General features: G+C 45.7%; 1 protein-coding gene across 2 annotated transcripts in view; it reads right to left on the reverse strand.

Annotated features, from left to right (window-relative positions):
• The window catches only part of LOC119386539 (U2 small nuclear ribonucleoprotein auxiliary factor 35 kDa subunit-related protein 2), a 39,330-nt gene extending 23,456 nt beyond the window's left edge, over positions 1-15,874 (reverse strand). Inside the window, exons 1-6 of one of the 2 annotated variants that reach the window (XM_037653807.2) lie at positions 15,681-15,874; positions 15,534-15,622; positions 13,062-13,113; positions 5,489-5,609; positions 2,755-2,790; positions 540-664 (exon numbers count right to left, since the gene is read on the reverse strand). In XM_037653807.2, the coding sequence (XP_037509735.1) occupies positions 540-664; positions 2,755-2,790; positions 5,489-5,609; positions 13,062-13,113; positions 15,534-15,622; positions 15,681-15,751 (494 nt within the window). In that variant the 5' untranslated portion in view covers positions 15,752-15,874. Of the gene's footprint in view, positions 1-539; positions 665-2,754; positions 2,791-5,488; positions 5,610-13,061; positions 13,123-15,533; positions 15,623-15,680 lie in introns of both variants that reach the window. The other variant, XM_037653806.2, reaches the window with a different exon arrangement.
• Positions 15,875-16,136: the final 262 nt, after the last annotated feature.

A 16,136-nucleotide genomic window follows, 5' to 3' on the forward strand; every position in this document is an offset into this window, starting at 1 on the left:
ATAATTTTATATTTCTTCACGCCCTGAAAAGGTTTTTGACTTTTCCTCCGCTCGCTCATTGGCTGTTTGCTGTCTCTCGTTTTCTCATGACGTTTCGTTCCGTCCTTGCCTCCGTTCTGTGACAGAACGCTTACAAAATAGCCCCCAGAACTCCTGTTAACCGGAACATAATTTCCTGGTCCTTCCAGGTTCTGTTTAATGAGAGTCTACTGTATCAGCAGTCAGCGCGGGATTTCTTATGTATTCATTAATCTGAAAAAAATTTTTAATGTGGTGTTCGTTGTACTGAGATTTCACAGTACGTGGGTATGGCGTATGGTTGGTCATCTTTTCATCAGCTTTCATTTTTGTATTACTTAAATAAGGCATAACAATTGTTTTCCCTTATGTCTCAATGTTTGTCACAGAATTCAAGATTTTTTTCGTTTAGAAAGAAGGGCACCAGGAGGCCGCAATACTCTGAAGACCAGCCTGTCCCCATACAATGAGCCCTGCTCTCACCAGCCGCCTAACAACAAACTCGAGAAAAGGACACTTGCCAGTCACCAAAGCGGCAGGCACCCGTCTTGAGGTAGAAGGGGCATGGCTCAGTCGGTGCATACGTTCGGGGAGCCGGTGGGTTGTGCCAACTCTCCTCCCGAGGTGTCGGTGGTAGAGAGGAAGCCTACCCAGCATAACAACCCCAGTAAGCACTTGTGCATAGCAATGACTGCCTTCAAGCAATTCGAGGAGCCACGTGCAACCCGACACACACTACTGAGCAGAACGCTCCTCAGAGCACCAACAGCCTGTGTATGGAACTAGTATATTTCACAGAAAGCCAAAAACTAGGGGTGTGCGAATACTCAAACTTTCGAATATTTTTCGAATACTGTTTGCTATTAGATTCGATTTGCACCGGAATTACACTATTCGAAGTATTCGAACTTCGGGAAGATAAATACAGTTAATGTCTACTTTCTCGGGACCATAAAATCAACCGAAAAAACAAATTCATGTTTTTTTATTGCACTCAGGCAGTCAAATCGTTACAGCCACATCCGAAACAGCTTTAGTACCTGCCAGTACACTTATCAGCCATTCGGTGCGCACCCAGGCTCTCGTGAATACATTCGGTACCTACCGCAAACCCCGCTTAATCACTGCCAACCACCAATTGCAAATTTGCGCCTCACGATGAACAACGCCGATAACAATGACGCGGAACACAAAGGCTGTGGCGGAGGAGTGGACGACTCATCTGGCCTTCACGATGGGTGTGCTCACGTAAACAATGCTTAGCATTTGCTGTCGTGTGAAGCCGATCGTTCCTAGTAGCGGACAACACATCGCCAACTAAGCTGACGTTGTCACTGCTGGGGTGCTTGCTGTACCGTACGCATGCATTTGTCATGAAAGTGTTTGTGATGCCCACTCCGTTCCTGACCACACACGGGCGCGTGTGTGGTCAGGAATGTGATCTGCTTTCATTCGTGAAGGCAACGCGTCTGTACGGAACACTTAGCGGTCTCGCACAAAAACGAAGCATGAACGGTGGTGTGTTTGGGTTGTCGCCTATTAAAAGAGTGCAGTATGCTTACAACTGTATTAGGCCGCATGCACTACTGAGCAGTTAGCCGAAGATGCTTATCATAAAGGGTTATCAGCGATTAAGTCATACTGGCGCGTTTGCAACCAGCCGCCATCATGCCTTCGTGCATTTCCAATGCTTATCCGTAAAGACACCTCCGCACCGGCCGCATTGCACCATGACAGTGGCCCCTTCAGATTTTTGCTATGCTTCACCCCATCACACACTAGCATTGCGGCAAAGCTGCCTGGACCCTGCTACGGCCACAAACGGATCGATTCACGAAAGCGATGGCTTGAACCTATGAAATGATAGACGTGGCAGAGGTGGCGGATTTAATTAATGCCGTTTCGGACGTAAAATATGGGCAGAAAGTCCATAAAATCGGACGCTGATTTTCAGCATCCGAAATTTTATATGTTCTTATATGCTGACGTAGACCTATGGGGGCAGATTAGGAACTCCGGATTCAGAGGGAGCGCGCCCTTGTCTGCCACACCAGTTGGGCCTCCACAGAAGGTGAGGGAGGAGGAGAGGTCGAGGAAATAGTGTCTTTTCCTTTTATGTGTAAAGTGTTGTCGACACCACTTTGGTTGCACAATTCATGTACATAAATACAATTCAACCCCTGCACTGCCTCACTCTTGATAAGACACCACACCTCCAGCACTTCACCAACCCAGCCACAAGAAACGCTTTCATGTTGCTATTTCATAAGAATATGCTTAGTGATCCTCTGCAACTTTTTACTGTAATTTCACTTCAAATTATTTCAGAAATATTCGAAAAATATTCTCTTCAATTTGCACTCACACTTTAATATTCGAATTCGCTTTGCACCCAAAATTTTGCCATTCGCACAGCTCTACCAAAAACCATTACACGGGCATTTCTCGTCGCTTGTTCCATGTAAAAAAAAAGAGAGACTTTGTCGGTGATTATAGTTTGCGTAAATGATTTAGCTTTCAATATGACGAACTAAATTGCCGATTTCATTAACTTCGTTATATCGAGGTTTAGCTACACTTCCTATGAACCAGCCCAGATTTGCTAAAGGAACTGGACTATCTTGACTTTTAAACTGTATGAACCTTGCGGCCAGATGTCCAAACAAAATCTGCTAAGCCTGGCAGAAAAGGATAGATCTTATGTAAAGGTTTCAACGACTATCATAAAAAACTCACCTCGGGCAGTTGTGCCAGCACTTGTTCCAGGCTCTCCTGCAACCAAACAACAAGTTTTCATTCATGCAGTGTTTAACGCTTGACGAAGGTTCTAAATATCATGAAGCTGCTGCCTTTAACTCTAGCCAAGGTACAACTTCAATTAAAATTAAAATTTTGGACAGCATGGGTGCCACAAAGAAACTTGTTTCATAGACTGCAGTTGCTGCTTGGACCAAAGTTGTACAATGACTCATGAACCTGCATCACAATATTCAAGATTGCCTTAATGCATTTTTAATGCAAACACTAAAACCCAGTGACAATACGAACTCGTATCAGAGTTAGTGCTGACCACATCACATATGTCGTACACTTCTTTTTATCAGCCATGATAATAACTAGCTGGTCCCATGCCAACCAGAAGCCCAATTTGTTTAACTCATTAATATGGCTGTGGCAGACAAGCTTCATATTTGTAAATGTTTGCAAACCTACAACTGATTTCAAGGTTGCGGTGTTTGTTCAATAGGCTTATGCAAATAGTAACTTTTAGGTTTGCAGCGAATTCGAAGTGAATAGTGATTTTGGTCGAATAATTTCGAATCGAATTCGAATAGTATATATCACATCAAGAAAAATGACCATACTTGTCATCACCCAGCCAACCTGCACAATGTTTTTTTTAAAACTGTAACAAGGCATGTGCAAATGTCATTCTTTTTAGTTCAAAGGAGTGGAAGCAACCTTGAATAGTAGCAGGATTTGGCTTTCGATACGATGCAAGTGATAACCTGTAACATATGTTACGTCTTAAAATTTACTATACTTGGAGCATATCAGCCGGTATAACAAGCCTTTAAACTTAAAAAACGATGAATCGATGTGAGGGTAATATGTTCATTTAACCTTGAAAGGGGGCTTTGCGGCAGTACCGATATCCCCTGAAAAGGTGCATTCGCACCATAGCACTCCTCCACTGCAGTGAAACCACCTTTACGGGGGGGGGGTTACATGTGGACTAATATACACCTATTCGTTCATTTCAAATACTTCGAAATTTCCAATAATTTAAATTCAAATCGAAGCGAATTCGAATACTGTATTATTCGTTCGAATGCATATTCGAAGAGCTCGAATATTCGCACAAGCCTATTGTTCAAGCCACTCTCTCTGCAGGGCGTAGGAGGTGACAGAAGGTTACCTTCTTTTTCTTCACTCATTTCTTGCCTACTTCAAGAATACCAGATGTACTGACCCTTCATTTCTTTTTTTTTTCTTGTACACACTTGCAATGCCACAGCTGTGAAGCTCTTTAAAAAAAAAATGTCAAATATTATGCTGGAAGACCAGTTTTTGTTTACACTCTATTCTAACTCAGTGTTATCTGTATTTAACAGGGCAAGCAAAGCCCCTGCTAATCAGCCTAGACCAAACTGTTACATGAAAGCCTACCCTCATTTGTTAAAGAAAAGGCCTCAATGAAAGCAAGTAAACACAGCCTTACTGAATTGTCAGACCAACAAGAATCACCTTACGGTGATTTCACCACCTCGCTATGGTCATTTCCACAAAAGTAACGAAAACAGCTTCATCTACCACCCGCATGTTGTTTTTGCTTGCAACTGCTAACATGCGACTTGACAGCATGCCACCAAGGTCTGTTTGCGAGAGCCACCAGTTTACTGTGTGTGTTAAGTAACCCTGACTTTATGCATTACTTGATGCACCCATCCATTAATGAAGTACTCTAATGAAGGACAGGATGGAGACAACTGCAGTAATCTGCAAACCGCGTCAACTTGATTGCTGTAAACGTGGAGTCATCATAACAGGTGTGCTCAGCTCCTCGTGGCCATTCGTAGAATTCCAAAAGCACCTGAAAAATTCCTAGACAACAGTGTTAGTAAAACAATACTGAACAATAACCTTCCAGGTAAAACAAGCCTTTCTTGACATGCAGAGACATTATTACAAAGAGCTGTGTTTAAGTGCAACAATACCTTCGTCTGAGCAAATGGATTTCTCCTGCTGACAGCAGTGTGACAGTGAAAAGGACAGAAAACACGAGAGGATGTGTAATCTGTACACAAATGAACTGATTTAATTACGCAATCTTTTGGTCGGTGGTGTCCTGCCGTATGTGTAGTGCATATTTCATAACCAATTGCTTCAAAGAAGCTATTTTCAGCATCTATCCTGTCTTAGTCTCTTGCACTGCTTGAACTCTGTCTGTTTGAATAATGATATTTTCAAGCTGAAATGCAATGTAGAATTCAATGTGTCTCCTCCCAATGTGCTCAAAAGAAGTTATATACTGGCTTTCTTGTGTACTTTTAATAACGCTACCCATTATTTCCAGTACGACATATGATATACCTACCTCTAAGAGTTGTTTATGCGTGGATCCAGGGGCTCCTCATGTATGTTTAATGTTCAACTCCACACTGAGAAGAAGCATGCAGTTTGCATGCCGTGGCACACACATGCTGTACCAACCATTAAGTCCAACATGACACAAGGTGGCCTGTACTAAGTTGACCTCTGCCACACATCTTCACTTGTTTATCAACCTAGGTAAGAATGACGCAAGAATGCTGCCACATGTGCCAGCGATACATTCATAGCATCCCTATCAATCCCGTGCGATCTCTCATTTTTACACCACGTCATGCTCGATCGAAAGCACAGCAAAGAAACATACGTACTGTCTCGGCAAAGACACAGCATACATGTTCAGTGCAAGCCTGCTTACAGTGGCCTTAACTGTGTTGCTGCGTTCGGCGAGCAAGGCTGCACGCTCCTGCTCCAGGCGGCGCTGCAGCTCAAACTTTTGTTGTGCCTCCGCTTCCCGTTCCAGCCACAGCGCATGCTGCCTGCACGAGAAAGTCACACCTCTCAAAGGTTTGTCCAGCTGTCTTCTCATTTGCATGAATGACAGCCACACCACTATTTGCAGCTGTCCCACATGTAATTCTTTAAGGGGCAGCTCTATTCAAATTTGGCTACCCACAATGCAACACACTTTCTGTGAACTTGCCCAGGCCTGCATTTAAGCCGTCTTCGCCACCTCCGTGCAACAAGCCACAGGCCTGGCCGACCAAACCTGGATTTACGAACCGTTGAACTGCTCTTAGACTTCCTACATGAAGAACATTTGTGTATCTATGAGACACTGTCGTACTATGGCTAAACACAGGCTTTTAAAATTACAAAACTTGAGCCACTTCCATCAAAAGTGAAAAAGGTTGGACAGCAAAGCTGTAAGCGTGAGAGTGTTTGTGACTGGCTAGCAAGATCACATGGTGTCGTAAATCTGCTGCTAGACTTGATTGGGCAAAGCAAGATCACGTGACCTACAGGCATTCAGTCAACACCTTTTTCTGCACCAAAAGTCGTCATTTCAGTTTATTCACTCCTCCCTCCGGTCACGTCTTCTCCTCTGCCACCACCGCCAGTGCTGCTGCCACTACTACGACGATGATGGCACGGGGTAGACTTGACAAAGTGGTTTTGTGGGCTAGTTGGTTAAATACATCAAAAGATGTCACAGCTACGCATGGGGAAACAGTTAATTTGAGGTTCGAAGCAAATAGTGATTTCGTTGAACAATTTCAAATTGAATAGTTTGAACAGTATATATCATATATTATAAAGAAAAATGAGCATATTTGTCATGACCCAACTAACTTGCACAATATTTTTAAGTGAAATTAGACAAGTGCAAGTGTCACTTTTTTCAAGTGAAGTAGAAGTGAATTCAAATAGTGGCAGGATTTGAATAGTAATAGGGCACGAGTTAGAACAGGTAAAATATGTTACGTTTTAAAATTTGCTATACTTAGCACATATAGGCCCTGTTAACATGCTTTTAAACTTTAAAAAAATTATTAATCGAGGTGCAGGTAATACGTACATTTTAACCTCGAGGGGTGGCTTCGCGGCAGTGCGGATAGATGGTTTCACGGCATAGCACCCCCATGCAGCAGTGAAACCACCTTTTCAGTGGGGTCACAAGCGGTCAGATATAAGTCTATTTTATTTGTTCTTTTCAAGTATTTGCAATTTCGAGTAATTTAAATTCGTGTCGAAGCAAATTCGAACACTGTAATATTTGTTAGAATATTCGAAGCACTTGAATATTTGCCCATCTCTAATCACAGCACTAGCAGACACTGACAACAAAGACAACGGGATGAGCCTTAACTTTGGACTGAATGTTTATTGTCAGAAACAGCAGTATTTGTAGACACATACATAGAAAAAGGCCGAATCAAAGCAAATGAAAACCCGCCGTGGCATAGAGAGGGCCTGGGATAGCCGTCAGCTGCCCTTCGGTGGCACTGACTGCAAATGAATTTGCCTTTTTGGACATTGCAGGTATTTATGTGTGTTGATTGGGCCTTTTTCCATGTACAGGTCTACACACACAGTTGTTTCTGACAATAAACATTCAGTCCAAAGTTAAGGCTCATCCTGTTGTGACTTCCTCGTCTGTGTCTGCCAACGCTACGATACTTTTTGACAGACTAAGATAGCGTCGCTGTTTAAACCAACCACACACACACATGCATGCACGCACACACACGTATATATAGGTTGTAGCAAAGAGGAACGAACGCTACGACAGGTCACGATCTGAACGAACACTCTAGTGGGTCACCCTCTCCAGTGACATCTAGTGGCTCTGTCTCTACCGCACATGGCTCTTGGATGCCGCTCACTCTCGGGGTCCGTAAATTAAGCCACTGATCAAGCTACTGGTTGACTCATATTGCAGCATTGAATAAATGTCTTTACAATTGGTGGAGAGTGCTGTGCCCTCAAAACAACTTCAGTCCCCCTTCCATGCCCCTAGAGCTTCGATCCTGTACACTGTCATCTACCATGCCTCAAGACACCGCCCAGCAGGCGTCTCCTCCCGCACTGACCACATGTCCCAGTGTCCCTCGTGTCCGCAACCAACCTGTCTTCGCTGGCACAGATGGCACCTACATCGAAGAGTGGCTCGCGATTTACAAACGCGTGAGCGTACCCAATAAATGAAATGAGGCAGGACAACTGAGCAACTTAATCTTCTACCCCGTGGGTGCGGCAAGCCTGTGGTACAACCACCATGCATCAGATTTTCCAATGTGGTCCAATTTCAAGACCAACAGTATCGATGCATTTGGCCACCCTGCCGTTCGCAAGCTGCAAGCAGAACAGAGTTTACGTGAACGAGCTCAGCAGGCTGGCGAATTTATCACAAGTTACATAGAAGACATCTTTGACTTGTGCAAGAAAGCCAACACAACTATGCCGGAGTGTGATGAGATCGGAAATATTATGAAAGGCATCGACGACGATGCCTTCACCATGTTGCTCGCCAAAAACCCTCGCACTGTGGCAGAGGTGATCACGCTGTGCCAAAGCTACGAGGAACTGCGCCGCCAGCGGTTGATGACCCGTCACCCTGCATCACGCAACACAGATCTCACTGGCTTGTCAGCCATTTCTGACCGCGTTGCTCGCCGAAGTTGCATTCATGTGCGAGGAAACTGCCCGCCAGTTCTCTCTGATGGCCTTTGCTCACCTGCTGCATGTTGAACAGCCGTCCACCACACTTCTGCCTCCCCACCACCGAGCGACTTGAGCAGGCAATCGCGGAGGTCGCGCCTGAATACCACCAGCACCCTCCAGCGTCTGCACCACTGAGTTACGCTTAAGTTGTAGCCAGGCCACCCCAAGCGATCCTTGTGGCTGCCTCATTTAGCTACGCCAAAGCCGTCGCTAGTCTTCAGGCCTGTTACATACGCATCAGCAACACTTTCAAGCGCTCAGCAGAAGTACACACAAATAAAAAATAACTTTGGCTGTTGCTATGAAGTGCTACAATAGATGAAGAGGAAGACAGCATGAAAGAAGACTGACGTTCCTTGATATTCGTGCGGACTTGGCTCTATCTCGTATGCCTGGCTCCGAGTCTCTGTATATACCTTGTAAATATATTCTGCAACACCTTTTCCCCCTTAGCATTTTGGTGGAGAGTGCGGGTTCTCCTAAATTCCACATTCATGATTCTCCGTAGCGGACACTCCTTGGCTGCCTCCGCAGTGTCTGCTCAAAACAAGAATGCGGATGCATTGGAAACTTCACCAACCATGTCTTGACCACCCACGCCGCAACCAACCGCCACTAACCAACTGCCTGCTAACCACAAGTCATCAGACTACCCCACACTTTTCCCGTCTTCCCGACATGGCTGCGACGTCTATTTGGGAGGACATCAGTCCACCACCTGCTCCTGGTGCAGTCGAGAATATTGTACGCCTAGTCCGCCGTGAAATTGAAGCTGCATCTCCAGTTCCTGTGCAAGCTCATGCCCCCGAGGATTCATGCACAATTTCCCTAATCCAGACTGCCGTATGCCAGGAGCTCACTAACGCAGGACTCCAGATGCTCTGCCTGGTGAACAGACCCAACTACTGTCCACCCAATCCACCTGATCTGCCCCAGAACTCGTACGCCCGTCCTAGTTACTGGAACTCGGCGGAATGACGAAGCTCTAATGACAGGCCTATCTGCTTCTGTTGCAGATGTGTTGGCCATATTTCCCGCCACTGCCACAGTTCCTGGCCTTGGCCGAGCTATTCGAACATTCACCTGGTAGTTCCCGCCTGCCCACGCACATTGAAGACGAAGCTGTTACACCCTTCATCTTAACACAGTGCACACACACGAAACAGAAGAATAAGGAACCGACGGCACAGTGCTCGTGCCGTCAGGTTCCTTATTCTTCTGTGTTCATGTGTGTGCGCTGTGTCAAGATGAAGATTTACCAACTTGCACAAATAGCTACCTTACTCATGTTACACCCTCATGGAGCAGTACTGCAGCAGTAGTGTGGTCCTGATTTGGTTTCTGTTGCCTTCGCCTGCAAACATTTGCGTGTGCTTGTGTGGCCATTAGTTTATTTTGCGCACAAATTACCAGGCCCTGGTAACTCTGTCGACAACTAAAGGAGTGGGTTTTGAACTCTTCAGAATTGCAAGAAGGCATGCTAGGCTACTTGATTACAACTACAAACAGAATTTCTGAAAGGCCCTGAAAACATTGTGGTGGATGTGCTGTCAAGGATGCCCCAATCTGTACACATGGGGCACATGGAGCCGGAAGGGTCTGATGACTTAGTGTGCGTTGTTTCGTCATGCATAAGCCATGAAAAATTTGTTGCTCAAACTTAGCAGGATCGGATGCTGCAGGACAGTCACAGTCCCTTCACATCCACATCACAGTCTCCAAGTAAGGATCTGCCATCTGGTGCCCATCCATTTTATCACATACTGAGATGAGCTGTCTGTTGCCAGAGGGCTTGTTCTTCGTGGCGAGCAATTTGTTGTGCCCACAGTGCTTACCTGGGTGCCTCCTGGCAGCAGCTCATGAGTCGCACCCAGCTATTTCACAGACGAAACAACGATTACTTGAGGAGTGCTGGTGGCCAGGAATGGATAGACAGGTGGAACATCTGATTCAGTCTTGCGCTGTCTGTCAGTTCGTGGACGAATCGGCGTGACCAGCAGTGCCCCCTTAACAGCCAGTAGAGTTCCCTTCAGGTCCGCAGAAGAAAATAGGCATTGATATAGTTGGCCCACTTGCGTGTGCACCCGCAGATACCCAGTTTGCCATCACATTACTTGACTACTTCAGCAAATGGCCAGAGCAAATGGCCAGAAGTCTGTTTCACAGTTAATGTCATGTCCTCTAACGTTGCATCATTTTTACGAGTGTTTTCAGCAGGGAAAGCTACCCAACAGAACATTGTTAGCGACTACGGGCCTCCTGTTCACATCAACCGAGTTTGAGCAATTCCTGCCAGAAAGAGGTATAAAGCCTACTTTTTCCGCTGTATACCATCCCCAAGTGAATGGACAGATCGAACGTTTTAACTGTGTGCTTAAAGGAGTATTGACACGATTTTGAGACATCACAAAAGGGACAGTTTTTCAATTTTTTGGTATGCAGTGTCAACACTCTCCACACACCAGAGTCAGAGAACTTGTACAAAATATTTTACTTTGATTTTAAAGTTTTTGTTGCTGGGCATCTGCAAGCCAGCCCCACTGCAATAGTTATTATCTCGACGACTCAACACAGTTCCCGAGTTTGCAAGCTCTGCATCCTGCGTGGAGCCTAAATTGCAGAAATCACTGTTGGGCTTACTGGATGGCAATTCACTCATCGTTGCTAACGTGCACCACAAACAGATTACAGATTTACAGATTTACCACTAGTACATCGAGTGTTGTTGTCTCCCCCTGACATCACACTGCTATGACACGTCACTCAGAAGCCACCCCTCGTTATCAAAACCGAAAGTGTTTTTTTTTAAGTAGCGGTATTAACAATATATTCAATGCATTCTCAGGCACCACAGTACTCTTTTTAGGCTCCCCCCCCCCCCCCCCCCTCGCTCACGCTCGGCTCCGAGCGCGAGTGGCGTTTAGAAGAGGACGACCCACTAGGAGCCGCTGGAGAGCGCAACCGTTAAACAGTACCAGTTGCTTCGCCACAAGAGCAACAATCCAAAAATTTTCAAAATTCATGTCAGCACTCCTTTAAGATTACGTACAGATGTGCTTGCAGGAAAGGCGGCCCTTAAAGGGTGCCATAACTGAGCCCCTTGTAGTATGCCGGTGCACACCACACACGACGACAGGCGAGAAATCTGCCCTGCTTCTGCATGGCTGTTGCCCAGAAAGAGGTATAAGCTGCATCTAGCTGGAGCTCCAGGTCCTCAGGTCATCCAGAGGCCAGGCATAGAGTTGCAAGTGTTGCCAAGTACACAGCACTTCATCCAGGCCAGTGATGATAATAATAATTGTTGCAGTTTAACGTCCAAAAACCACAATACAATTATGAGGGACGCCATAGTGGAGGGCTCTGGAAATTTGAACAACCTAGGGTTCTTTAACATGCACCTAAATCTAGGTTCACGGGCCTCAAGCATTTCCGCCCCCATCGAAAATGCAGCCCCCGTGGCCGAGATTCGATCCCGCAACCTTTGTGTCTGTAGTCGAGCACCATAACCACTAGACCACCGTGGCAGGGTCAAGTTGCCAGGGTCAAGTTGCCAGGGCACATTCCCAAAGGTGCTGGTTAGGTATTCTCAACTTTTGACTATCGTTAAGCAGCGGCACTAAGACATCCACGTACTGGGGGATGGCTGCCCGTGGAACCAAGAACGTTTAGGGCCATACTGTAGGGAGCACGCTTAGCTTCTTCCCGCTGCCATCGCAAGAGTTCAGTTTGGTGATATGCGGAACTCCCTTGGGAAGCCTCAGACGACAACAGGACCATCAACAACACAAAGCAGCGCAGTTCAAGTGTTCCCAGCGAGATCCAAACAACCAGCAATCCTGCAACAATCAACGTGAGGATAGAAGGCAACGCGTGTGGTTCACAGACTATGAAATGTGATTTTTGTCAATTTCAAGTTAGTTAAATGAGCCGTCCCCTTTGGCTCGCCTTTTTAGAGGCAGGGACATTATAGTTATGTTAACCTGCGCAGGTGGGCACCACGGGTGGTCCCCTAGTTAGGTATATATTTCCACAACTAATCTATTACAGGGACCTTCGTTCGGCTACTATCGTCGTGCTTGCTAGGTTTGCTGCCACTCTGCATGCGCCAGCCGGTATACAACAGAACAAGTGTCAACAGGATATTCCCACAAGGGCCACATCAGTAGTACAACGCAACACGCTGCTTATTATAATTGCAAGCTGGCTAATGGTCCATCTTAAACATAAATGTGGGACTGTTGAGTAATGCACTACAATGCTGATGCAAAGAACCACTCAGCATATGCTTTGCAGAGAATATAGCCTAGCAATGTAACATGGTCCACGACATCATTGAGGAGGACCTATATTAGCAAATTGTATTCAAAGTAACTTTTGCACAACAATGTGAAAGATGTGATGCCACTTTGCACACATTCGTTAAGTCTGGAATATCAAGGCCTGCAGGAAAGTGAAAAAGCAGATTTCTCTGTGCACACAGCTAGCCTCCTAGAATGACGAATAACCCTAGGGAGCAAGTAAATTAACGGTCCCTTGCAAAGCATGTGCATAAGTCAGATTATCTGGAGAAATGCTCTCGGTTATTACTTTTCATTACTCATATGACAACCCCCATAAGACATACGCTTTAAGCGACATTCCATAAGGCAGAGAGCCTCTTTACCACATATTTGTTTCGGAGTGAAGCGCGACTGCACCTAATTACAACATAAAAGAGAAAAAAAAGCACACCAGAGGCAGGCAAGCCATACCAGCGCACAACTCACCTCTCTCGTTCTTTCTGTTCCTGCTCTTCCTGGTCCGCCTCTTCTACTTCCACTGTGTGAACTGCGATCAGTGCACAGTTACGTGTTCACAACTAGAGATCTCATAAAAGGCCTCCACAAATCTGTACACATGTTTACAAATTTATTCCTCGCTTGTTGTTGCGAATATGCATTTCCCAACCAGCGGCTAGAATGCATGCAGTGCTGGATCATAAAGCATACCATCACCCTTCGAAATTAAGGGCGATGATTGTAATGTGAACCGTCTATTTGTTTGCCAGATTGCGAGGTACGCACACTTAACAATTTCTTTCATGTGACCTGAAATTCCTGAGCATGCATGGCATTGGTTTTCGTTGCGTTCGTCTTTTGTTTCAATAAACTTGAGTTGTTAGACAGCACTCGTACTGTGTCCTTCTCGTCTTGTGCTCCGTCCTGTTCATGCCGATTTTTACAAGCATGTATCATTTCCATAGGCGTGCGCAGGGTTCCCCATCTGGGGAGGGGTCAAAGTGCCATTACAGTGCCAAATGATGCAGTGACTTGATTCTCACAATGGCCTGCCTTTGGTTCCTGGCTTTGCGAGAGTAAAGATTGGAAGTAAACAGTTCTTGGAATGCAACATCAGGGGTCTCTGGCCGCCATTATCGCCGAAAATCTGCACATGACGGGACATGTCCGACTAAGCAACGCTATGGGGCAAACTTGCGCCCACCCCACCTGCCCCCTTCGTGCGCACGCCTTCCAACTCGCCCACTTCTCTGCCTTACTCCATAACAAACCGTACGCGAAAGTTTCCCATCCGCCAGGGGAACGTGAAGAAGAAAGACTTATGCTGGACCAAACTGTGCATTGAGTGTGGCACACAAGGTAAACCTCGAGCAGTGATAAAATTTTGAAAGTTCATAACGCACGCGTGATTCATTCCTGCAGTATTGTACGTGTGTATAACAAAATGAAGCCGCTAATTAGGGCGACTGTTGCGGTATGTTGCTCCCTTGTGGGGTATGTGCACCAGAACCCTTTGCGACGCCCCTGCAGCAACAGAACTTTAAAGTCCATTATTAAACTTAGCGCAAAATAACACGGACAAAGTGAAGTGGTAACATACACAGCGCAGACTATCAACTGAAATTTATTGAAGAACATTCACACATATATACAAAATGAACAAGACACGTGATGAAAGAATAAAAACGAGTTCTAGTGACTAGCACTCAAATAATCTATTTCGATAGGGTGCAACACTATCGATGGCCTCGCGACACATGCCTCACCACATCTGTAGATACAAAACGCTTCCTCAATTTCTCGCTCCGTTTTTCCGCTAAATCTTGCCAGCACACTTGCTTCCGTCAGCCTGGGCGCGCAGCCGCAGTCCCTACAATGAAGCGAAAGGTTCGAACATGGTGGCCCATTCAAAGAGGTTCTGTGGTCAAATAACCTATTATTTAAGCAGCGCTCTGTCTGCCCGACATAGTTTTTCCCACAGGACAAAGGTATGTTGTACACCACTTTTCTACCACAGTCAACTAACTTTTCTCGGTGCTTGACGTCACACCCTTTGTTCTCCCGACCTTGCCTCTGTAACTTCTTATGCACCGCCGGGCAAAGCTGGCCAAGCTTCCTTCCACCTGAAAAAACAACATTACACCCATACCTGGCCCCTACTTTTTTCAAACGATGAGACACCCGGTGCAGGTACGGAATACAAACAAAAGGACCGCTGTCGTTTACCGAACGCTTTTTTGACCCTCTCATTTCCTTCTTCATTTTCTGGTAAAGCCTTTCTCCAAGGAAGGCCAAGTGGCGCTCCGGGAACCTCGAATCCCTAAGGCGCTCCACCTGTCTTGCGAAACTCTCTTCCATCTGATGTGGACAAGACTTCCTGAGTGAAGCCTTCAGGCAGGACACCGCCACCCCATCTTTCACAACCTTCGAGATTCCCGAACGGTAATCAATCAAGGCCTTCGCGCTACGGGGAGCATACCTCCAACATACATGACTCGCCAAAAAACTTAAACACAGGTCCAAAAACTGTATGCGTCCATTATTCGGCACTTCACATGTGTACTCAAGTCCGCCACCTAATTCTTTAAACACTTTCAAGACATCCACCCTCGTGGATGTCTTGTTGCACCCTATCGAAATAGATTATTTGAGTGCTAGTCACTAGAACTCGTTTTTATTCTTTCATCACGTGTCTTGTTCATTGTGTATATATGTGTGAATGTTCTTCAATAAATTTCAGTTGATAGTCTGCGCTGTGTATGTTACCACTTCACTTTGTCCGTGTTATTTTGCGCTAAGTTTAATAATGGAATATTACCAACTCGCCCAGCAAAACGTCCTTCTGAACTTTAAAGTGCTGTGTCACATTTTCCTTGCGTCTGTCTTAGAGCCAACAGCCCGCAGACTGTGCAATCAAATCACCGCCGTTCAGATGGGCGCAGAAGCTATTCAGCTGCTTACCTTCAAGGAGGTGGGCCCTCTCCTGCGCAGCCTTCTGACGAATTTTCTTTCTCCTGAGCTTCTTGAGCAAGGCCCGAAAGCGCCGGTGGCTGCGAATGAAAACGCGTTTTAACATAACGCCAAGCTATATCGTAGTTTAAGACTTGCTTCATCTTTGTCGGCGGTGCATCCAGGCCGGACTCTCGGGCACAAGAGCTGCTGAGCATCATACATGTCATTATATTGCAAGCTCTGTTTGTGCAGATCGGCTCGTTCGGCGCACTCTGGGACTTGAATTCGACGCTTTCGGATTCGACTCAAATCGCGTTAACCGCAGTGTCTATTCTGCGGTCCGGACCACAGGATAAACTCCAACTTTATTCTGTTGGCTAGACGACAAAATAAAATGCAATGTTATTTTGTGGACCACACAATAAAGTCCCTATTCTCTGGCTATGGTGGTTAGAGGGGGAAGTGTGACGGGATGGCAGTCACACCAGGTGGCGCTACCTGCGTCGTAGGTGCTCTATAATCTCTTAAATCTATAATAACATAGATTTAATCAATGTAGATAAGGTATTAGGCCAACATGAAACAAGGAAGCTTTTTTTTTCTTTCTTTTTT

This window comes from Rhipicephalus sanguineus, chromosome 3 (genome assembly GCF_013339695.2).
Source record: "Rhipicephalus sanguineus isolate Rsan-2018 chromosome 3, BIME_Rsan_1.4, whole genome shotgun sequence".
Classification (NCBI taxonomy): Eukaryota; Metazoa; Arthropoda; class Arachnida; order Ixodida; family Ixodidae; genus Rhipicephalus; species Rhipicephalus sanguineus.